We start from the raw sequence: 23,030 nt of genomic DNA on the forward strand, positions 1-23,030 counted from the left end.
ACAACTTTTTAAGTACGCAGGTCAATTCTACGATTCTGTTGAATTTGTTCGGCACTAAGATTTTTCTTTATTTTATTTTTATATGTAAAATACAACGTCAAAAAATATAAAAACATTTCTTTTTTTTTTGAGAAAAAGTCATTTTCCACATGTATGTATATATACATATATGTTCTCACCGAGCATTTTATTAGGCGCACCTTCGTTGTGCATTACCTTTTATGCCCTTTATTTACAACATATTGATAGAGGACGCTACTTCTGCTATGTTATAATTTTACTACTTGTCTCTGAGAGATACCTACAATGACAAATCAAGTATGTCTCGTGGAGTTTCCCCTCCCCTTGAAAACAGCCTGATTATATGAACAAGCAGGTGTTGTTAATCAAATACTCAATGAGTGTGTGTATAAATGCACAAGTGACAATAGTCCCCAAGAATGACACTATTTAATCCTGAATGAATAACGTCCCCTAAAACTGCCTAGTTGTTTCAAGAAATTAACGTCATTTTTTAAACGAACCTGTATATTTGTGACCCTTTTTTAAAAATGTTTAGTGGGAAGCAGTGTTTTATGCTGATTGTCACAGACAGGGTAGGGATGTCAGAAAATCCTACGAGATTTACTGTTAAATTTGATCTTGTTATTGAATGCACTGACACTTAGTAAAATAAAGAATAACGCCAGTCTTGCTCTTGGATATTCGATGATTTTTAGGGTTGGTACCGATATGTGCGTTATTACGGTAAAAAAGTACACAAAATACTGACCAATCATTTCCGAGAAGCCGAGCAGCTGCTGCATGAGGAAATGTACTGGAAATCTGGAGCCGCATTTGGCTTCACAAGACTTCACAAACAGGTGCTAAACACTGCTGCAAATTAAAACGGTAACATTATACGTGTTATTCACGTTTGTTCAGAGTCAGCGCCCGGCTTGTGGAGTTTAAATTGGGGAGGTTTGCGGTGAGTTTAATGCGGCTAATCCGGTTGCTCGTAGCTAACCACCACACCTATGCAAACTCTGGAGTCATTACAATGAAGTAGGCTCCCTAGGAAACATGGTAGTTTTGTTGATATATGGCAGTCATATTAACATTGTAGAAGTGATATGACTTTCTGTCTTTCTGATACGACTTTACACACAGTCTAGTAGTTTACATTTACATACATAGATGTAAAATAATAATAATTTACTAATATGAAGAAAGGGCTTGTAGTGTACCAAAAACTCAGCTCTTGACCAACTTAATAACAGATCAACAGTATAATTTCCCAGAGCCCAAAATGGCGTCTTCAAATAGTTTTTTTGTTTTGGGTTTTTTGATCAACTGTCCAAAACCCAGATATGCTGTTTGCAATGATGTAAACCAACAGCAGACAGTATACCATGACATGTGTGTCGCTGGAATCTGAGAGTGTTAGGTGTTTTTGCTTGAATAATTACAAAAAATAATAAACAGAAAATATATTTGTGCTTTATGTTGCTCCTGGTGTCTAGTAAATCTCTGTGAAGAGTCTGTTGGGCTGTGTGCTCACTCCTTTCAGACTTTGAACTCTGCTTTCCACTGAACAACACACCCTTAACTACAGCAGTATAATGCTTGATCAAATAGTTGAAGGAATGCTGCCGAACTGCCTATCTCAACACTTCATGCTGTCTAGGATTGTGAAGGTTTTATTGATGGAGAGGCTCAAACTTGTCGTAGCCTTTGACCCTCTGATTGATGTGTTTCTCCACAGAGATGAGGGCCCTGACTTTGCAGCAGACGAATGTGGCCCAAGGAGAGCGGCAGCCAGCCACATGTGGGGGAAGTTTGTCTTCCAACTATGCTCCTCCAAATCTGGAGAATAAGTTCTTAGCTCAGACCTCCGGGGTGGTGCCCCAGCTTTCTTCTCCACTCATAAACTTTGCAGTGCAACCTTACTCCTGCTCCTCTCTCCAGCCTTCTAGCCTGTCCTCCACGTCATCCTCCCTTCTCTCCACCTCTTCCTTCTCGCCTTCCCTCACCTCTCCCCTCCTCAGCACTGAGAACAAGCTTCTTACTAGTGATTCACCCCATCTCTCCTTTTCCTTGACTTCCTCTATCCCCACTGACTCTGTGCTCTCCACATACCTGACCAGTGGTGCTCTGATCAATCGCTTTGCTCATCCTCCTTCATTCCTGCATCATGGTCTGGATGGAGAAGAGAAGAGGGATGTTGGAGGAGACCAAGGCAGAGAGGAAATATCTGAAGTGATGCTGTCGTGTTTTGAAGAAACAACTGTGGTACATAAAACATTTATCATTTGTTTTGCTATAGAAGTAAAGTCTTGTCTTACCATGGCTGCTAATGAATTCTTCTTTAAAATATCAGTATATAATTTTTGATGCTTCCCATTTGGTGGTATTGCTATTTTTAATGCGACTTCTTCTGCATCAGCACCCTTCTGAGGAAGATGATGTTTTGTCTGAAGAGGAGGAGGAGGAGGGGGAGGAGGTGGACCATGCTGGTTCGACCATGGAATTTCCTGTCCTGGAAACAGAGTTGGTCAACCAGGAACTGGAACAAACTATAGCCATCGGAGAGGAATTTGCAGAGGTTGATGGAGGGAATGAAAAGACTGAGGAGGAACTGAAGGATAAAAAGGTAGAGGAAACAATTTTACTCTGCATATTGCAATGTGTCATATAAATCCTTTCTTTTTTTATGCTTTAGTTTAGAATTTCTCTGCTTTTAGGTGTTGAAGTGACTATAAGTCCTCTGGGTTGTGAACACTTACCTCTTTGTCTTTCTGCCTGTTCCTCAGTATCTCCTGCTGAATGCAGTGTGTTGCTCCTTGGTCAATAAGAGCACAAGTCCAGGCCAGAATGACTGGGACTCAGAGGACAGTGTTTGGACCAGGATCATAAACCTGGCAAAGGACATTTCTGCCCAGGACCCACAGTTTCTTCTCAAGGTTTGTACAGTTTACATGTCAGTGTGAGAAGGTGGGTGTGTATTTGAAAGAATTTTATTTGTATCCCAAACTGGACTGTAGCTCCTGAACATGTATTTTAACCAATGTTTAGGCCCCACTGTGACCAATCAAACAAAACAACTCAGAAAACCCCCAAACCATGTTGCCGAAAACACATTGTACTGCAGCAATACCGTTATTATAGAAATCACAATAGGAATTGCAAGTATTTAAATATGTTTTATAAATAGATAGACCCCGCAGACAATGGGAAAAAATCTTTTTAAATGTGGAAACAACAACAGCATGTGATAAATACAACATGACTTAGAACAAGAAGTTGTCATGTTGTACTCAGACACATATATACATATTATATATGCATATACTATTTCTTTCCCATCCAGGTGGCAGTTTACACTCGACAGGAGCTGAACATTCGCATCACAGCAAACTTCTTATTGGCTCTGGCTGCCAATCAGCCCTCCACCAAGTCTCACGTCCGCAGATACTTCTGTGCCGCTGTGCAGCTGCCCTCTGATTGGCTGGAAGTAGTCAGACTCTACAGTACGGTAAGTCTCAGAGAGCGTCCACTGTTTGGTGGAATCTCGATGTATCAGTTCCATCTAAACACGGTGACTCTCTGTTTCCAGTGCTTCAGCCGCTCACTTCCAATGTGCCTGAAGAAGGCAATGGCTGACAAGTTCAAGCAGTTCAGCGAGTATCAACTGGCCAAGTACAACACACGCAAACACCGCTGTAAACACAACTGCAACAGGCCCAAAGGCAAGGTACAGAAGCATTCATTTTATTCTGTTTTATCTTTTGGTTTAGTGCTAACTGGAAGTTCAACACCACACCTCATCAGATGTTTTTTTTGTTATTTAAAGTCAGTGTCGCAGTGTTTCTGGAATTAAAGCCTAGAACAAGGAATCATGGGGGCTTCTTGATGAACTAAACAACTAACTAACAATCAAAGTGTTTGACTCATCCAGCAGTTGAGCACACGTGTGACGTCTGTTCCACAATGGAAATGAAATATTGTACAGAAAGTTCATCCCAACACTGCAGAAGTTCACACAATTGTGTTGCACCTGTCGGCTGCTTTGCTTTCACCTTCTGTCCAGTTCATCTAAAACCAGCTCAATAGGTTTTATGTCTGGAGACTGTGCTGGTCTTCCATCATGTCTAGTTCTTTTCATCTAGGTTTTAGGTCATTATCTCATCGTTCTGACAGTAATATACGATACAGCTTCCTGCAGTGCAGTGTTGTCCTATTAGTGCATCAGAGAGTGTAGTAACAGTTTGTTCCAACACTGCCTTTGTACAGACAGAGGGTGCAGGAAGCTGTAGGAAGTATTTGCGTCACCTTTTGAGGCTTAATTTACTTCCATTGCTGCTGAAAAGCTGTAAGTTAACCAAGTTCTTAATCCCTGAAAAAGGCATGTTTTCTATTAAATTCACATGATTTTTCAGTTTTTGGGGCAGTTTACCACTTACCTTTGTACCAGGTTATTCACTGGACTTGAGCTGCTTAAATTTCAATAAACTGTAAAATTGTGGTGTAAAACGTTTGATCAGTTATCTATGGTGATATATCAGTCAGTCAATAGCTGAATATATTGGGTGAATAAAGCATAGTGTGCTGATAGTCACCTCGCTGTGTGTGTTCTCTCCAAGTTTAAACCAGACAATACTAATGTTACACCATGGTTATCAACAGTCAGAAAACTGTTTGTCAGTATTAGTGATGTGTGTTTCTTGCTCTTATTGTTTTCACTGTGGTTAAAAAAAAAAACGTTGAAACCCACTCGTCTCTTAACCGCCCCAACTGAAAAAGGATCGAAACTTTGTGCTTTCTATTTTAATGCAGCAGAGTCATTTCTCTAAATTAACACTCAGTGACTATGTGCCTCAAATATTTTCTCTCTGTCGCTCCATGGTTTGTTTGACTGATTTCCAGAAACCAACTGATGAGCAGCTGAAAGAGTGGGCGCACATGCTCAGATCAGAACAGTCTATTCTGAAGAAGTTTGTAAGTCAATATAGTTTTCTATTGTGTCATGAAATAAGTTTTTTTTGTGTTAGTAGAACAACTACAACCTGTACTTGTAATAAAAACATAAATTCTAAACACTTCTTGACATTTTAGAACAAACTTTGGCAGAGCTGTGCATTTTATATTTCTGTCCCTTAATTGTTGCTGATGTGGTTTGCAGTACTTTGTATTTGTTTGCAGCTGCAGTTAGAGAGCAGTAAAGTGGTGGTGGATAAAAAGCAGAGCGAGTTCAGTATGAAGAAGATGATCAAGAAGCTTCACATTAAAGAACCAGCTGAACACGTCATGGCCATTCTTGGAAGAAAGTAAGAGACACAAGCGCACACAGGCACAAAATCACGACTGTATCCTCACACTGATGAGCTGCAGAGAGGCTGCTGCAACTTTTTCAGCTGATTGAATTCAGTTAATGTTAAGGGCTCTAACAGCAAACGCACAGTCATCTTTTGTTTTTAGCTGAGACTTCTGAGTGTTTACTGTCCTTCAGAATTTGATTTATTTATTCTGTAGATAATAGGAATGTAGAAAATGGAAATGCAGGAGAAAAGGGTCGGGTTATTCTCAGAGTATTAGTTATATACCTGTCATCCTTGAGACCCATAAATTTACCTATCCTTGGGTTTGTCCAGCTTCCACTTTAAAATACGGCATGGTGGTTGTGTTTGTCACTAGGTATCCAGGTGACGCAAAGGCGTTTACCCACAGTGGAATGAAGGGCGTGTGGGACAGAGAGCGAGCTGGGCAGAGAATGAAGCTCAAAGAGCCAGAGACGTGGGAACGACTGCTCAGCATGGAGGGCAACAAAGCCGCCACCTGGGAAAAACTCATAGGTCTGAAAAGAAACTAATCACTCTGGGTTGGCATCAAACTGTGCAACGTGTATGGGCTTGCTGGCCAGTTTAATTACTGTATCACCAGTTCAAAGCACATGATGATGGGAAAGAGTTAGTCAGTCATCAAAAAAACTTATCTTTGATCTGATGTTTCATTTTGCTGACCTACAGTGTTCTGTCCATATTTTTAGTTATCCGCTACACACACATGCACATATCACACCTACGAGTATTCAAACACAAACTGTTCATAATCACACATGTTGATGAATAATGTCTCTACTGTGCAGACAACAAGTCTCTTCCATTCATGGCCATGCTGAGGAACCTGAGGAACATGATCACCAGGGGCATCAGTGAGGCTCATCACAAGAAGATCCTCAGCAGACTGACTAATAAGGTGAGACACAATGAAGCATGTACTAAATCCTTACAACCTGTTCAGGCGTTGCACCTTAATTCTGCTTGAACCTGGAATTGTGGGGGGATTGTTGTTCCACCTTCAAGTCAGCAGTGGAGGTAGCCACAGAGCTGACTGGCAGGACAGACACTGACGCTGTTGTGTTACTTTATGCCTTTAAGGCAGCACAAAGAAGGCATTTTATTGGGATCTCTGTTTGAAAGAGTCTATATTTCTGTTTGAGTCCCCTGTAACTGAGTATTTTTGATTTGATTTACAGAAAGCGGTTATTCAGAGTCGACAGTTTCCCTTCAGATTCCTCGCTGCCTACAAAGTCATCATGGAGCTTCACACTTTGGGTGAGTCAACATCAGATGGCACTAAAACTCTTGACTGAAAGTCATACTTAAAAAAAAAAAAAGACTGATTTTCAAGTAGGGATAAATGTTATTTAAGTAAAAGTATATATGCATATTAGTTGATTTCAAATATTAAACCAGTTAACACACATAACGGAAAACACATAAATTTCCTCCTCTTTACCTCTTTGTCCTTTAGCCTCCACAACACAGAAAGAAATTCCCCCTGCAAAAGAAATCCTGAAGGGCATCCTGAAGAGGATTCCCAAGTCCAAGCGCTACAGGCGTTTGGAATGGGAGACGACCCAAAGGAGCAGGCTGAGGGTGACACTTGGAGTGCCATTTATCTATCGAATGTACCGAATGAAGAAGGCCCAGCTCATGAAGGCCAAGTATGACCATATTATTATGTTGTGGATGTTTGTTTTTCTCCTCTGTTTCCTTAATTTTGAGATGACTTATAATTCTCAGGGTTAGATATCCTATAGAAAGAAACACTGTTTCAGTATTACCTTTCAAAGAATGACTGCATTGCTGCACCGATGGCCACTGTGGCTGAACAAGAAGAGAGCAGCATAAACTGAAACATGAACAGAAAATAAGTAGTTAAAGATGTCACTGAACTGCAGATAATCCCTGACAGGTGAGGTTAGGGTCATCAGATGAAAGACACAACAGAAAAATAAAGAATGACCTTTTGATGGAAAATTTACTTAGTCAGGTCACTTAAAAAATAACACAAACGGACATTAAGATGAATTTTAAAAAAGTCATATAATGTGACTGTTTCTGTATCTGTGCATCCAGTCAGAGGCTGTACTCTGTTGATCTGTTGGGCCGTTACCTCAAAGCTCTGGAGACGGCAGTACAGATCTCCTGCCGTTACAATGTGCCCCCGCTCCCTGGACGGACGGTCATTCTGCTCTCCACTAACATGTCTACGGATCACAACTGGAGCCAGAAGCAGGACTTCTGCCTCCCACCAGACCCAGAGCAAAAACAGGAGAAGGAGGAGGAGGAGGAAGAGGAGGAAAAAAAAGTGAGCAAGAAGCCAAGGGGGAAGACAAACACGGAGGAGACTGACGACAAGCTCGCTCCTTCTGTAAGGGCCTGATTTTCTTTTGATTAGCAATAACACAAAGAAAGGCTGATGTGTGAAATGTTTTACTCAGGTTTCAAAGACATTGAAATAAACTAACCCCTCTCCCTATTTTTCTTTCCTCTCAGATGACTGAGGTGGCAGTTTTGCTCTCTCTGATGATCAGCAGCAGTGCCGAGGACAGCCAGCTCCACTTGATGGAGTGGAGTCACGGTGAAGAAGCCAAGCTCAAGTCTGACGTCCTTTTGGAAAATGTCAGAAGTGTGATGAAGCAAATAAAGGTCAGTATTTTTTCTTTCAATAGTATTCATCCTTTTTTACCATCTCACACCAACATTAATTTTAGCTGTCATCAGCAGTGACTAAACCGATAAATACTTAAAGATCTAAGAAAGGAACTTAGAATAGTCTCTACCTCAGTGTAACAAGACACACCTGCATTAATTTCTGCAGTAGTAGCTGTATGCTTTGGAGGACATTTCTGTTTTTTCCCTATTAATGAATATGTGTCTTTCACAGGCATGTCAAGAAAAGCAGTACGAAGAGAAGGACGACAATTATATCTCCAAAATATTAACCAAGAAAAACAAGGTCAGTTCACTTCATTGTCTGCAGGAGACACAACTTTCAGAGTTGCAACAGCTATTTAGTTCCTTGCCTGTGGAAGGTGCATGTCAACATGTTTACATCTGCATTTCCAAATTACTGACATTGCTTGGCTCTGTCACTGAATGATATTTGCTGAGGAAATCTCTGATTCTCAGGATGCTTCACATCAGAGATGTGTTTGCCTGTCTTTGTTGAAAGTATTCAAGAGCTGCTATTTTTCTCAGATTGACAACATCATCATTCTGGCTGAGAGTTGGTTGAATCATGATGTTGAGTACACCATCGACACCTACAGAAAGGAAATAAACAGCAAAGTTCTTGAGGTGCAAGTCTTCATGTCAGCGCGGTAATGCATTATTTTTGTGCTTTTGTGCTGCCTAGATCTTACAAACAATATTAGGAAGCTGACATTGATGACAGTGTTTGGTGGATTCTTTTAAGGGTAGACAGATTTTTTCTAATGCAAAAATGTACAGTAGAAAGTAGAGTAGTGATTTCTTTCTGATTCCTATTTCTAAATAATCTTGAATGCATCTGCTGTTGTTGACGTGTTACAGAAACTCTGAATACAGCCCACACAGGAACCAGGTGAAGCTGGCAGGCTTCAGTGAGCAAATACTCAGGTAAAACGTCTGGTTGCTCATTTTCATCCAAAGGCTGATTGAGATATTTATATAAATGTAAGAAATGTTTATGTCCAATGGAACTCTGATTATATATGTTGATTATGGTAGGAGTTTATTTTTACTTATCTTTTCCAGCAAGGCATATATTTAATTGCTTTCTTTCTGAAAGTTAGATGAGAAGGTCAATACCATTTATATGGCCATATGTAAATATTAGTGAACTTTAGAGGTGCTGGGAGGTTGATTTTGCTACCTGTTTCTTCCTGTTTCCAGTCTTTGTCATCCCACAGACATGAGTGTGTTTTTGATCCTCTCGTCTAACTGTTGTCATGAAAGCAAATAAGCATACGTTTCCTAAAATATTAAAATATTTCTGTAATCATGTGATCAGGTTTGTGGCAGAGCGAGGATCCTCCAGGCTGCTGGACCATGTAGAACATTTGGACAAACTGTACAACATTGCACCACCAGAGGGAGCTAAAGGCACTCAGACCACAAGCAGTCTCGTCCCAATACCAGCCAGCCCCAAGTTAAGGTAGATTTTATTTAAAGCCCTGGAAAACTTGTTGCTAAACCTTACATTTTCTCATAAGTTGTAAATGATCATAAAAATGTCATTGTTTAACATTTTAACACTCAGCTAATCTGCCTCTTCTTCCCTCCTCTTTATGTGTTCCTCACCTTAACTCCGTCCTCTGTCCTCAGGTGGCAAGGTGTGCGTGTGTTTATCTCCTCCACCTTCCGAGACATGCACGCTGAGCGAGACATCTTGGTGAGGAGCGTCTTCCCAGAGCTCCGGCGTCGCGCTGCGCCGCACTGCCTCTACCTGCAGGAGGTGGAGCTGCGTTGGGGTGTAACAGAGGAGGAGTCGGGTCGAACCACGGAGCTGTGCCTGTCAGAAGTGTGTCGCAGCCAGATGATGGTAGGAATCCTGGGCGAGAGGTATGGACTGGTTCCCCCCAAACCTGTTCTCCCTGACCTGCCACAGTACAGCTGGGTAAGACTTGACTTTATGAAATAATTTATATAAGAACTAATGAGTAGTTTCTGTGCTACTTAAATCAACAAACACCATCTTAATGCTGTAATACTTTACCTTTAAAATGAGGTTAGTGTTAGTGATGTCAGGCTCGCTATAAGTCTCCAAAAAAGGACAGAAATTATTCAAACAAACTCCGCGTACTTAATTTTCATCATGACAGGGGCACAAAAAATAAAACTAACATTATTACTTTAAAATTAAAGGGAATTGAGTTTGTTTTTATATGTGAATATTAATTTAAAATATTGAAAAAAGTAGAATTCTGTCATAATTCATAATTCTGTTCTTCTCTGTGCAGCTGGCGTCGGCACCAGCAGGTTTGTCCATCACAGAGATGGAGATCCGTCAGTTTCAGGCTCTTTTCCCCGACACAGCACACCAGCGAATGTTCTGCTACTTCAGGGACCCAAATATCACCAAGTACGCTGTCATATTCACAAATCAAAATTTCTAGTTTGAATGAATGAATCATTTTACTGTAAAGTAACTCCTTCTAATCAATTTGGAAATACTCACAGCAGGTAGATATACTTATTTAAATATGAAATTGAGTGTTAAATGTATAAGTATTCAAACTAAATCCATTGTGTCTCTGTTTCTCAGATCAGTTCCAGTGGCTTGGAAATCAGATTTTGTTCCTGAATCAAAGGAGGCTGAGTCAAAAATGGCTGCTCTAAAAAGTAGAATCCGGGCCAGCGATGTCAAGGTCACTGAAAAGTGAGTCATGTCAGTCATAAAAGCAGCGAGACTGTGGTATTAAAACTATTTTTATCAGAAATCCAAAGACCATTTTTAGATCTATTCAATGGTTGTGAGGTAATAAATTTTTGGTTGCATTTTGAGATTTAAAAAAACACATTTAAACATCACTGTAGATACATTTGCTGAGCCTGTACGTTTCTCTTTCTGTCCTAGTTACCCATGTGAGTGGGGAGGTGTGGTGGAAGGGAAACCATATCTGAAAAACCTGGAGGACTTTGGCAAGGCTGTGCTGGAAGACCTTTGGATGGCAGTTCTGAAGCAGTTTGTGGAGGTTAGTTTCTCAGAGGTATATCCCAGACAGTTTGTCAACATAGCCAACATAACAGTAGATTACACCTCATTATCATTATCTATCTGGCAGGAGGATGAAGAGGCTGAGGCTGCGTCAGATGTGACTGAACAGGAAGTGCATCAGGGGGCGCTGCAGAGGCAGTTCTTTGGCAGGGCGAAGCTGCTGTCTGGAGCTGTGGAGATGGTGGAGCAGGTCCAGACCAAAGGAGGGATGATGGTGGTGGAGGGAGGACCTGGAGAGGGCAAAACTGTCTTCATGGTAAATGTGTTAAAGACATCAGCCTGTCAGGAACTGGACAGAAGTAATAATAAAGACAGAGAAAGCCCTGAGTGTCTTCAACTGTTGAATGAAATAAAACTTTTTTACATATGTATATCTGTCTCTCTCCACACAGGCTGCTCTAGCAGATGCCCTCAGGACCGGAGTAAAGTCCAGGAGAAACCTGGTCTGTGATGTCATCTCCTACTCCACAGCTGCCAGCCAATCAGCACGCTCTGTGGAGAACCTTCTCCGCTTCCTTATAAAGTGGTTTAGGAAGATGAAAGACACTGAGAAGGAATCACCGCTTCCCCACTCTTACAAGTGATTAGATTTTGAATTGTTTCCCAAATCATTATGATGTACATGTAGGCCACATTGTCTGAGCATCATATGCATTATAATAATATATTTCTATAATATATTTCTTATCTCAGAGAGTTGCTGTCTGAATTTCACTCCCTGTTGAGTGATGTGAAGCAGGACAAACCTGTGGTGCTGGTAGTTGATGGGGTGGATGCTGTCCGAGATGGCGGAGGTCAGCTCACCTCTGACTGGATACCACAGCAGCTTCCTCAGGTCAGTCAAACAGAAACAGTTTTATTTTGTCATGCATAACACCCTCATCCAAATACTCTAGAACAACAAAGGCAGCTCTGCCAATGTGACATTACTGCTTAAAAGTTGTAGTTTGCAGATCAAATATTAAATACAAAAACTCCATAAAGTATATTCTCTCTTTCTTGTCAGGGAGTGTGTTTGGTAGTAAGCATCCCATCTAAAGCAGCTCTGCTACAAACCCTGGCCAAGAAAAGAAGCGCTGTCCTGTTTACGCTGGGACAGCTTACGGTGCCGGACAGGAAGGAGATTGTTCAGAGGGGACTTGACACCTTCGGGAAGAAGCTCAGTGACTCTGCATTCAACAACCAGGTTCTCTCTATGTGTTATAATTCTATATTTCTCTACACTAATGTTTTCTCAATCTGTTTTTTACCTAACGCTTGTGTTTTCTGTGTTTTTCCAGCTCCAGACACTGATAATGAAGAAAGGAGCAGTGAATCCTCTCTACCTCCACCTGGCCTGTGAAGACCTGAGGAACTTTGCCTCCTTTGATAAGGTCTGATTTCACTCTTTATGGACACTTCTACAAAATCAAATTTTTCCTTTTTTTTGTGAGGGCTCATTGATATAATATATTCCCAAGGCTCTTATTTTAAACTCAAACACCACAGCTGGATGTCTGACTCCAAACATCATCATGTTTTGGGGTGGAAGTAGTTGATAGAGACAAATATCTTTGGGGTAAGAGCATGAACAGCTGCTGGTGTGGATAGTAACAATGATGGTGGTGTCTCCTGTACGTCTGTGTCTCAGCTGAAGGAGAGCCTGCAGGGCTTGCCCCAGTCTCTGAGCCAGCTGGTGCAGCACAGCCTGGACAGACTCTGCTCCCAGTACAGAGGCATGCTGGGACTCCGCTGGGCCCTGGCAGCACTCACTGTCAGCCCTGCTGGTAAGAGGAGTCAAGGAGAAATTTAAGATTGTATAAGTGGAATATAAAGGATAATAATTTATCACTGGCTTTGGTGCATGTATCTTGGTGCATTGCAACAAAGTTTACATCCCCCAAATTATTAGACAATCAAGAGGAAGCATTTAAATATCTGATTTGTATTCAGTTATTCATCTTTATAATGGCTTTCCTAAAAGTGTCTGATACTCCAACATAGTTCAGATAATTGTCCACAGTTTTCATCAATAATAACCTTGGCTTGAAAAGGGACTTTGGTTGGGTCAATGTTTTCTTCTCTTCACTCACAGGCCTGAAGGAGAGAGACTTGTACTCTTTGCTCAACACATGCAATGACCTGTCCTCACGGGACGGGCAGGTGCCATGGCAGGAAGTGCTGCAGCTGTCCAGGAAGCCTAAGGGACGCATTCCCATGGCAACGTTCACCCGTATAGTGCAGAGTTTACAAAGGTATGAATCCCATATGAGTCACAGTCATATTTAAATAAACTGTACTGTATACTGAGGTCTGAGTAGAATTATAACAGCTCTGGTGGAGATCAAACCTTTTGCTTCCCTTCCTGCAGCCTGGTTGGTCCGTCTCATTGCCACGGCACTGACGACTTGCTGGCTCTGACAAACCCAGATGTTAGACTGGCCTTTGAGGACTTTTTCCTCCCGGCAGAAAGCGACAGGACCAGAGCTCACCTTGTACTAGCAGGTAAAGTACAACTCATTTTCCTCCGACGCTCAAAGTATTAGTCACTGTGGCGCCCGTTCTACTCTCTGTCTCTTTTCACAGCTCATCTGTGGGCATTAGCTGACCACCAGGGGACAGACACCTTCCTCCACTGTGAGGCCGACTCTGTTATGCACCTGCCTTCCAGTCTGGTTAGTCATCACTCATTACATAGATACTATACAGCGTGCTTTGGCATTAAGTTACTAACTAAAATATAAATGCTCCTATTCCTGGAACAGGATTGGCAGTTCATGATACATTTGTGAAATTAATTGTATCAAACATTTATCAACATTTCGTAATGTTGCTACTGAAAAAAATCTATAATTTTATATTAATACCTACTTTTACATTTTAACATCTCATATCCTTGTATTTGGCATTGATTAGATTGAAAGTGGCCAGCTGGAGGCGCTCCATTCCCTGCTCTCCAGCTACTATTTTCTGTATGCTAATGTGCGTCACAGCCTTCTGCACCACCTCCTGGAGACCTACAGGTTGTACGGTGAGTCTGCACGATGATACTGCATGATAAACATGGTGTTTGCCTTCACTAGTCTGGATGTTTTTTAGATGCTTTTCCCTCCAAGCTTTCATATGTTCTCTTTTGTTGCAAGAGCAGTTTGACTCAGCCAAACCCTCCCATGTTAAATGGTAGTTAAACAAAAGAATCCTAGTGATTGTATCTGTGAAATTTTGTCCCCCTGCAGATACGAAGCGCACGTCTGGACCCCCCTGTAAGTGTTTAAAAATACATTTTATCCAAAGAGTTCTGCCATGTGTTTCAGTACTCATACAAGTTTCTCTGTGTCCTCTCAGCTGGCTTCCAGGACCATCTAGAGGACTGCCGGAGTTTCCTGCAGCGTCACGCCCCCCTGCTCTCATCCTGGCCACCTCTTTTCATTCAGCAGGCCCTCAATGAGCCTCCACAGACCACTGCTCACACCTGGGCACAAGGCCTGATGGGAAAAGGAGGCATTAGGGTAATTGAGTGGCTGAATAACAAAGATCAGATTGTTCAAGAATCCAGGTGAGCAAGTTGTCTGTGCTAGTAGTATTCCAACTAGTCAACTATTTTCATCACTGAAAATTTATGCAGTGGACTTTATCAGATTCTTTTATTTTTCAATCAGGTGGAACATAAATTTAGGATTTTTTGTTGTAACTGTTGGAACGGTGGTCTTCTGTGTTTTGCCACAGTGAGCTGGTGTCGACCTTCTCCACTGAACCGACCTGTTTGGTCGTGAGTTCGGATGGAGAGCTGATGGTGGTTGGTACTGGACAAGGAATGCTGCATTTCATCAACACACAGACAGGACAGGTGTGAACACACTTTAACTCCAGGATGTGGGGGTTTTATGGGTCATTTTTTTCCACTAGTAATGTACAGTTTTTATCTCCCATGTGTGCCTTTCAATCACTTTTTCATCATTTAGTGGCCTTGTACACCGTCAGGGTGGTTTGTAATCACGGCAAATGAACAGCAGTTCTGACCAGTTCACACTTGAGAGAGTAGAGATTCAATTATTTGTTTACACGACCAAGAAATCATCTGTCTCCAGGACAAGCCTAGCTGGGGAAGATGGCTTTCTTTAATACCATACGCAATTATGGAAACAAATTACAGTTAAATCGACACCATCAGGGTAAAAATGCTGCAGAAATGTCTAATCTTGACCTTTTCCTGGCTGTGAACAGGAAGTGAAGTCACTGGTGAGCAACTGTGATGGCATCTCAAGCTGTGTCTTCCTGAAGGACAGACGTCTCGCTACAACCTCCTTTGATGGACGAATAGAGATCTGGGACATTGAGAATGGCTGCAGGTGAGAGGATGAAGAATTAGGAACATACCTCACACGCTGGATTTGTGTTCTTCAGTGATGTTTAAATAAACTTACTTGTGTTTCCCTTCCTTGCAGGACTGCTCTTATAGATGGCCACACTAATATTATAACAGCAAGTGATATCACTGCAGACCATAAACACCTTGCAACTGTGTCTCTGGACTTCAAGCTGAAAGTTAGTCTCAAACAAATCACATGAAATTTCATTTATTGTGTGTGATTTTAAATAACTGTTTATAATCTATTTTATTCATACCTCAGGAAGATGAGCAGCAACTTTGATGAAAAATATTAATAATAGAATTTACTGCTGTCAGTGTTATCCATCTTTGATTGTACTGTCTGAATGTTTTTCTGCTCTTCAGGTGTGGTCCTCTACTAAAGCACATGAGGTAGCAGCCCTGTCCAGCGCCAGCCCATTTAACTGTGTGACCTTTGACCCTGAGGGTCATCTGCTGGCTGCTGGTTGTTGGAACGGGGACGTGATCGTGTGGAACTGGCTCCAGAATAAAACTCAAACTGTGAGTCACACTGAGGAGAGACCAAAGAAAAGCTGCATGTTACTTGTATAAGGAGCTAAAATTAGCTTAATGCTCATTCTTTAAAAATTAAAAACAATAATTTTGAAAGTGCTGAGATATTAAATGTGTTGAAGGTCACATTCCAGATGTTGTGGTGATATAATTGCCATTTCTCCTCTTGTCTGTTTCCTCAGTCCCTGTCTGGTCACCAGCGCTCAGTGCGTAGTCTCTCCTTCTCTTCCTCCTCCTCCATGCTCTGCTCTGGCTCCATATCTGGAGAGGTCAGGGTGTGGTCAGTGCCCACCTCCACCTGTGTTGGATGTTTCCAGGCTCACTGTGGAGCCACAGAGGTCCTCACCTTCCTGGATGAAGGAGCCATGCTGCTCAGCGGTGGCTCAGATCACATGGTGAGACATCATTGCCTGCGCGTACTGAACTCGGACCAGAAAAAATAAACAGAAATCTGCTGGCCAAAATGGCTGGATCATAATGATACGATTACTTACTTAAGATTACTACACATTCTCTCTTATTTTGAAATCAAATCTCTTTTCTCTCTGTCTGTTTTGTTTTCCTGAAAAACAGCTCCAGCTCTGGTCAGGAGGACTTGGGCGTTCAGTCATTGCCTTGAAGAGAGATGAAGTAAGTTCCTATTCCTCTTTTACCTCTCTTACCGTTCTACATTAACATTTACCATTACAGTGCAGAGGTTGTGTGGTGTATGCATGCCAGAGACTAGGTGCTAGTCAATCATTTTTTACAGTGTTCTATCTTTTTGAAATCTAAGTTGAGATACTATATTTTAGAGGGGCGTTAATTTGTGAGACTCCTTTTAACATGCTGAAAAATGAACTACAAATATATCTCCAAAAATTGAATGTAAATGAAAATGGGAATTTTCCAGTAAATGATCTGTGTTTTTCAGAGTGAACAGGAGCCTCCTCAGAAGAAACGGAAGTCTGTGAACTCGGTCCCTGCTGCGCTGTGTGTGGCTGTAAATGGAGACTACGCTGCTGTGGGATACCACGGTGAAGGCATCAGACTCTTCCGTCTCGACTCAGGTGTGTGCCATCTTATTTATAAGATTTCATCCCTGGGAGACTGACAGAACTTCAGATCATTAACTGCCAACATATTTCTAAATTTCACTGTTTACAGGAATTTTTCTTTATGTAGCTACAGTCACATTATTATTCTGCAGCATTAACTTTGTGCTGCACAGATAAAATAATCATTGATTTAAGCTACTTTTTCACTTTATCTGAAAGGATGTTTTACAAAGATTTGATGTTATACACTAAAAAACAAACCATAAATGATTTTATTTTAATCTTAGGTGAGATGATTTGGGCACCAGGACGCCTTGACGTGTCTGTACTGTGCATGATGTGGGTGGTTTTGGACCCGGAGCAGACTGAACCTGAGCTGCTGGTCTCTTCTGGGAGTGACAAACGTCTGAGGGCCTGGAAGAGAGAAGAAGGAGAGGAGGGAATGATGGGGGACCTGAAAATGTGGGAAATGTTTGCTGCGCAACGAGGTGTCGTCCTGGCTCTGGCACAGAACTCCACTTACCTGGCTGCAGCCTCAGGTATGTGTTACTGACATCAGAGAAGCACGTTTTATCATGGTTTCCAGGCAACATGATAGATTTCTCCGGTAGAGGATGCTTTTGCCAGTCACCTTTTCTTAAAACATCACTCTCTCTACTAATACATGTTTTATTATTTCCTCGTGTGTATTTCCCTTTGAATTAGATGACTGCACCATTGGTCTGTGGTTGTTGAGTGAGCTGGCCGTTGACCCCAGTATTGATCCTCAAATATTGCTGAAAGGCCACAGTGGAGGGGTCACCTGTCTGGCTTTCAGCCCTGATGGTGGACAGCTGCTCTCCGGTGGAAAAGATCAGGTAGAGTTATCTAGAGTTTTATGGACTTACATTTGAACTGTTCATGTGCAGGGATTTAATGCTAGCTGGTAAAAAGCTGGAAACATACCTAAACTAAACCTCTGTTTCAGACCTGGTGCTGGCTGTGTTATAATCATAGGTGTATCTTTGTTTCAGGCTCTGATGCTGTGGGATGTAACTTCATCTCCTCCTGCTCTTTCAAAGTCACTCCCTCACTCTCACAGAGACTGGATCACTGGCTGTGTCTGGACTCCAGACTGTGTGGTGAGTCCTCATTATATTTCTTCATTGATTTTAACAAACCTGAGTTACAGGTCCCCCATACAGAGCTGTTACCTGAGAGATTTTTATTACCATATTACTATTCATCAGCATCTATCTGTCTTTCAGATTAGCTCCTCAAACGATGGGAGACTTTGTTTGTGGGATCTGCAGGCAGGCCAGTGCCTCAGAGAAATCTCCTGGAAGAGTCCTCTTACCTCTGTCTGCTGTGTGGTGAGAACATTATACGGCTGTCTCTCAGAGAACATAAATATAAATCTTGTTTTCTTTCCTCCTAGAAAACTTTTTTGCAGTCAGCTGATGTATCAGTGGAGTAAGAGCTTCATCGATTGAGTACAGAGAAGAAATTTATCTGTGTTGTCCTTATTTTCTTTCTTGAGACTAAGAAAGCAACTTGCTGTTATTTCTGTATGCAGGGACAGTATGTGATAGCTGGCTGTGCAGAGGGAGGACTACATGTGTGGATCTGGGAAACCAATGCAGAAATCTGCCACATTCCTGCCCACAAGCAGCGTATACACCACTGCTCTCTCCTCACAAATACAGGTAAATTGCTCTATAACATTGCACAGTGTAATGAGTCACCAAGCCTTATTTTTATTTTTTATTTTTTATTTATTCTTGCTTTGGTTTTAAGACAAGAACACAGAAGTCAACCCAGAAGAAATGACTGTTATCACTGCATCTGATGACGGCACAGTACAGCTCTGGAAACCACTGCAGGTCTGTCGGTCAAAATAAATGCTCCTGATTTGTTTCTGTAATTTTCTTGTTGGTCAGTTTTGTCCTGTTCATGTGTTTTTCTCTTCATTCATACTTATTTAGTTGTAATCTAGATGCAGAGCAAAAATGATTTTCTAAGTGTGAGCTTCACACTTACTTTTCAGATTTTGTCTCCTCTCTTGCATCCTTTATTTTTTACGCACAGATGCAGCACTTCAGCACCTTCAACGGACACAGTGGTGCAATTCATGGAGTTGTTTGCAAGCAAGGAGCCCCAGAATTCCTCAGTGTTTCTGAAGACGGCTCACTGCGATGCTGGACATGGACAGCAAGTAATACTGCATACTCTTCCTCTATATAATACCATAAAGTGAGAAAATTGTTCACAGTATCAGATGTTAAACTATAACTCCTAAACCTTATTTTCCCATGTTTTTGGGTGCAGATGATTGATAGGGACAAACAATCTTTGCAATCAGTGCAGGACTGAGCAACAGTGTACCAGGCCACTGTGAACAGTAGACAGGCTTAGATTACTATCATAAGTGTCTGAAAACATTATGGATAGGATTCCTACAGAGATAAACCTTTTTAATAAAGAGCTAGATCCTTTTTGTTAAACCAGAAACATTGCCATATATCACAACCAGATTCCAGTCACAGCTGCAAGGCAGAAAATGAGTTCCTGTGTCATGAGAAAGTAATTATCATATTATTTATTTTGCAGCTGTTTTGTATGGTGTCTGACGTTTCATGTCATTTCACCTCTGTATTCTGTCCTCTCCTCCCAGAGAGTCCTGTCCACCTCTCAGGCCCCGTCACTGCGCTCTGCTTCTCTCAGGAGGATGATTTATGTCTTGCTGGTTATGAATCTGGTTTGCTGGAGTTGTGGCAGCACAGCGTATTGGTTGGCCACAAACAGGTGAAGAAATGCATGAGACAAAGGGATTTATACTGAACCTTGTGTTTGTTTTTGTGCTTGTGCACTAATGCTTTGTGTCTGTTTGTGTGTGTGTCAGGCCTCAGACAGCGCCATCACAGCAGTCTGCTCCATGCCTCACAGCCAGTTTGCTGTTGGCTACACAAAGTGTTTTGTTGACGTGTGGAAGCTGGTGTGGAATCAACAACACAGCACCGCAAGGTAAACAACAAAAGTCACACTACATGAAACTGCACTGCCCTCAATTTTATGTTAAATTTGAAAGCAGCAACAAACTTCGCAATGAAAATTACACATTTGATTAATGTGTCAAAATCAATACATTATCTTCTGAGAGCATCCCGTGACCTAATTTTAAAATGTAATCAGTCCTGATTGGGATTAATACCTGTACAGATGGGAAGCCACATTAGCAGAATGTAGAATACAACCACTGTAACCGGCTGAAGACTTATTCCCTCTAGTGGGAAGTTTGGACTGGTCTCTGGAGCAGATGCTGATTTCTACAGTGGCATAAAATCATCAAGCCTGACATCAAATTTGTTTGTATGACTTTTATGAATTATTGTAAAGATTTCATAAGACATTAGTAAGACTTGAAAGACTCCAAAATAAAACCCAACTTCCTGCCTGTATTAATTAAAGTACATTCGCTGGTTTTATTGCACTCCCCCCAACACCAACTACAGGCCCCCAGATTTTGCCGCTTCTCTGTTTTAAGTTTGAGCTGCTGAGTTTCAGAAAACTGGGGATTTCTAGTGAGACTTTGATTCTAAAAAACTAACCAGTCCTGCTTCTGTATTTCTGTTTCTCCTAGCCTGGTGAAGGTAAAAACGTACAAAGTGAACAGACCAGTGGTCCACCTCTCCTACTGCTCCGTCCTGATCGGCGTGTCTGGCTGTGGAATAATATTTGACGTCACACATGAGGACAACAATTGGCAGCACACAGTCTCAAAGTAACGATACACACTGTACAGCGTGTACCAAAATCTTGAGCTTTTTGAGGGGTCGTTAGAGAAAACTCGCTTCTTCCTGAAATGATTTAAGTTTTCATCATTTTGTGCTAGATATGTTAGTTTGTGACGTAAATTGAGCCTTCATTTTTCCTTGAAAGTTGGTGCTTGCTGGCAGACGGAATCATAGTGAGAATGAGGCTAATATGGAATCAAACTAAATATCGATGGTAACATTATTCTATAGCTGACAAACATGGCAGCTGGCACATTTGAAAATGTACTGATTACACGAGCCCTAAATTGCCCTAAAACATCAAATGAACAGTTTAAATTTAATATATAAGTTTAATTTACACTGCCTCATTTGACAAACACTCCACCTCAGCCCTAGATGTTGGGTTTTGTTTCTTATACATTGAGAGGTTTGATTTTTTTTAAGCCCCAAGGTGTGAAAAAGTTAACGTTCAAAGCTCCTTTTGTACTTGTCTTCTTGCAGCTGGGCCCAAAGTGTCCGAATTTTGAGTCTGATCCGTAACGATGAGAAAAGCATGTGGCTGGTGGGCGAAGAAGATGAAAAAGTTCACATCGGCTTCATTGTAAGTTTTCCCTGGCCTGTAACTCATATTCTCATGTGCTTGAAAATAAAATATTGTCTTTTAGCTTAGAAAACATAATTATAAAGTGATAAGTACACATACATTTTTATTGTAAAACCTTCCTACATAACAAACAAAAATACCAGTTTCTTTTCCTTTTGTCCATCTCAGTAGGCACATCATCTAGATGACAAATTAAGTTGAAACTCAAGGGTGGGACACCACAAACTTTGTTTTTAGTAAAAAGAAATGCTGACTGATGGCATTGTCCTCTCTTTCTTCAGTTTGCCATGGGCCCCAAAAATAGTCTCAGCTCCGCTTTCAGCTCGATGCAACTTGAGTACGATGTTGAGGAGAATGAGAAGATCGGAACCCCAGTAACAGCTCTAACTGTGGACAAAGGTACAAGCCGGGTCACCAATTATGTTTCTGTTCAGTCGACTAATCATTGAATCTCTAATACAAACATCAACACTGCACTGCAGCTGTTAAAATCACTGCTCTTACTTAAAGTGGAACTACCTCTGTATGTGCCAGCTTTTCATTTATTTGTTTATAATGTGATTGTTTAATGTGTTGAATGTTCTTTCAGAGTTTGTGGTGTGTGGAGACATGAGGGGCAACATGTGGTTCAACCAGCCTCCTGAGCTTTCATCATGGACCAGCAGAAAACCTGTAAGAGACTCTTGACTCTGGCACAGAACAGAAGAGATTAGTGCATATTTCACATCGCAGAGATGGAAAGTAACTACATTTACTCCAGCACTGTGTTGTATGGGAGTATAATTTTGTGGTATGAGGACATCTTTAAATGTTCGTGTATGTTTTTTTTGTCTGACCTGGAGTTTAAAACCCAACAAAATTACAATGCTGAAAAGCAGCACAACGTTGCACTTTAGTTAATAGTGTTTGATTATGATTTTGATTTTATTTTATTCTCAGGCTCACAGTGACAGGATCAGTGTGCTGAGACTCACCGACAGCACCATCATCTCAGCCTCCGATGACAGGACAGTGAAGCTGTGGGACAGAGTCACCAAGAAACAGGTGCATTAAAGTCTTACAGGATAGGTCCGGGGATCTTTGTAGCTTTTGATTTGTTAGTGAACCCCATGAAAAAACAAAGCTCTGATCCAATTCATTAGTATTGTGTGTGTATCCGAACTCTGATATATCTTAACATGACTGTGCCATACTGCTCTAACAAAGACAACATGCATTAACACTGTATTCCTTCAGTTAAGACTGTTAACTGGTAACTTTCTCCTCTCTATGCACATCTTTTCCATTCTGTCTCTCTCCTTCTTTAGGTGGGAATGTTTGTGTGTGGAGGTCCTGTCCTGCTTTTGGAGGTGAATCCAGAAAAACCCACTGAGCTGGTTTGTGGGGACGGACAAGGAAAGCTCTACTTTCTCTCCTGGAAGGAATAATCCTCTAGTTCTTAAAAACAGTTTATCACTACACTAACAAAGATTATGGGATGTTTTGCTTCAATTGTGGTAAATGTGCAATAATAATTGTGTTTACATGTGTCTTTAATTTAGATTAAGAGAAACTTGCAAATATAACAAGCAAGTATAAAAAATGACAAAGCTTTATAAGTATCATGTTATAGTTTTATGTAGCCTGAATTTATTGATGTTTTTTTAATTTGAAAATTGTAATGGAAGGAAAATGGAATGTGGGATGTGATATGATATTTTCTTTGAGTAAATTATTTGCAACTGTCA

The 23,030-nt window shown here is 41.2% G+C and overlaps 1 protein-coding gene across 3 annotated transcripts; it reads left to right on the plus strand.

Moving 5' to 3' along the window:
* The first annotated feature begins 766 nt into the window (after window positions 1-766).
* Window positions 767-23,030, plus strand: tep1 (telomerase-associated protein 1). 3 transcript variants are annotated; one of them, XM_018678116.2, is made up of 56 exons: window positions 767-863; window positions 1,745-2,271; window positions 2,426-2,632; window positions 2,793-2,942; window positions 3,350-3,514; window positions 3,596-3,733; window positions 4,906-4,977; window positions 5,182-5,306; window positions 5,674-5,831; window positions 6,125-6,234; window positions 6,515-6,593; window positions 6,793-6,985; window positions 7,401-7,695; window positions 7,821-7,973; window positions 8,212-8,283; window positions 8,526-8,647; window positions 8,859-8,924; window positions 9,319-9,462; window positions 9,633-9,924; window positions 10,268-10,389; window positions 10,573-10,686; window positions 10,885-11,002; window positions 11,093-11,281; window positions 11,418-11,605; window positions 11,719-11,860; window positions 12,032-12,211; window positions 12,306-12,398; window positions 12,656-12,791; window positions 13,100-13,259; window positions 13,376-13,509; window positions 13,591-13,679; window positions 13,921-14,035; window positions 14,241-14,267; window positions 14,350-14,560; window positions 14,731-14,851; window positions 15,229-15,353; window positions 15,450-15,549; window positions 15,740-15,895; window positions 16,090-16,302; window positions 16,481-16,537; window positions 16,821-16,956; window positions 17,232-17,483; window positions 17,650-17,801; window positions 17,958-18,065; window positions 18,192-18,296; window positions 18,500-18,629; window positions 18,721-18,806; window positions 19,012-19,138; window positions 19,598-19,728; window positions 19,826-19,947; window positions 20,564-20,704; window positions 21,201-21,300; window positions 21,585-21,702; window positions 21,893-21,975; window positions 22,243-22,347; window positions 22,611-23,030. In XM_018678116.2, exons 2-56 carry the CDS (start codon window positions 1,747-1,749, stop codon window positions 22,728-22,730), a joined length of 7,872 nt encoding a protein of 2,623 aa, XP_018533632.1. In that variant the 5' UTR covers window positions 767-863; window positions 1,745-1,746; the 3' UTR covers window positions 22,731-23,030. The 3 variants fall into 3 exon arrangements, with proteins under 3 accessions (XP_018533632.1, XP_018533634.1, XP_018533631.1); XM_018678118.2 differs by having other exon boundaries at window positions 775-891; XM_018678115.2 differs by having other exon boundaries at window positions 781-967.

The sequence above is a fragment of the Lates calcarifer genome, linkage group LG4 (assembly GCF_001640805.2).
Source record: "Lates calcarifer isolate ASB-BC8 linkage group LG4, TLL_Latcal_v3, whole genome shotgun sequence".
NCBI lineage: Eukaryota > Metazoa > Chordata > Actinopteri > Centropomidae > Lates > Lates calcarifer.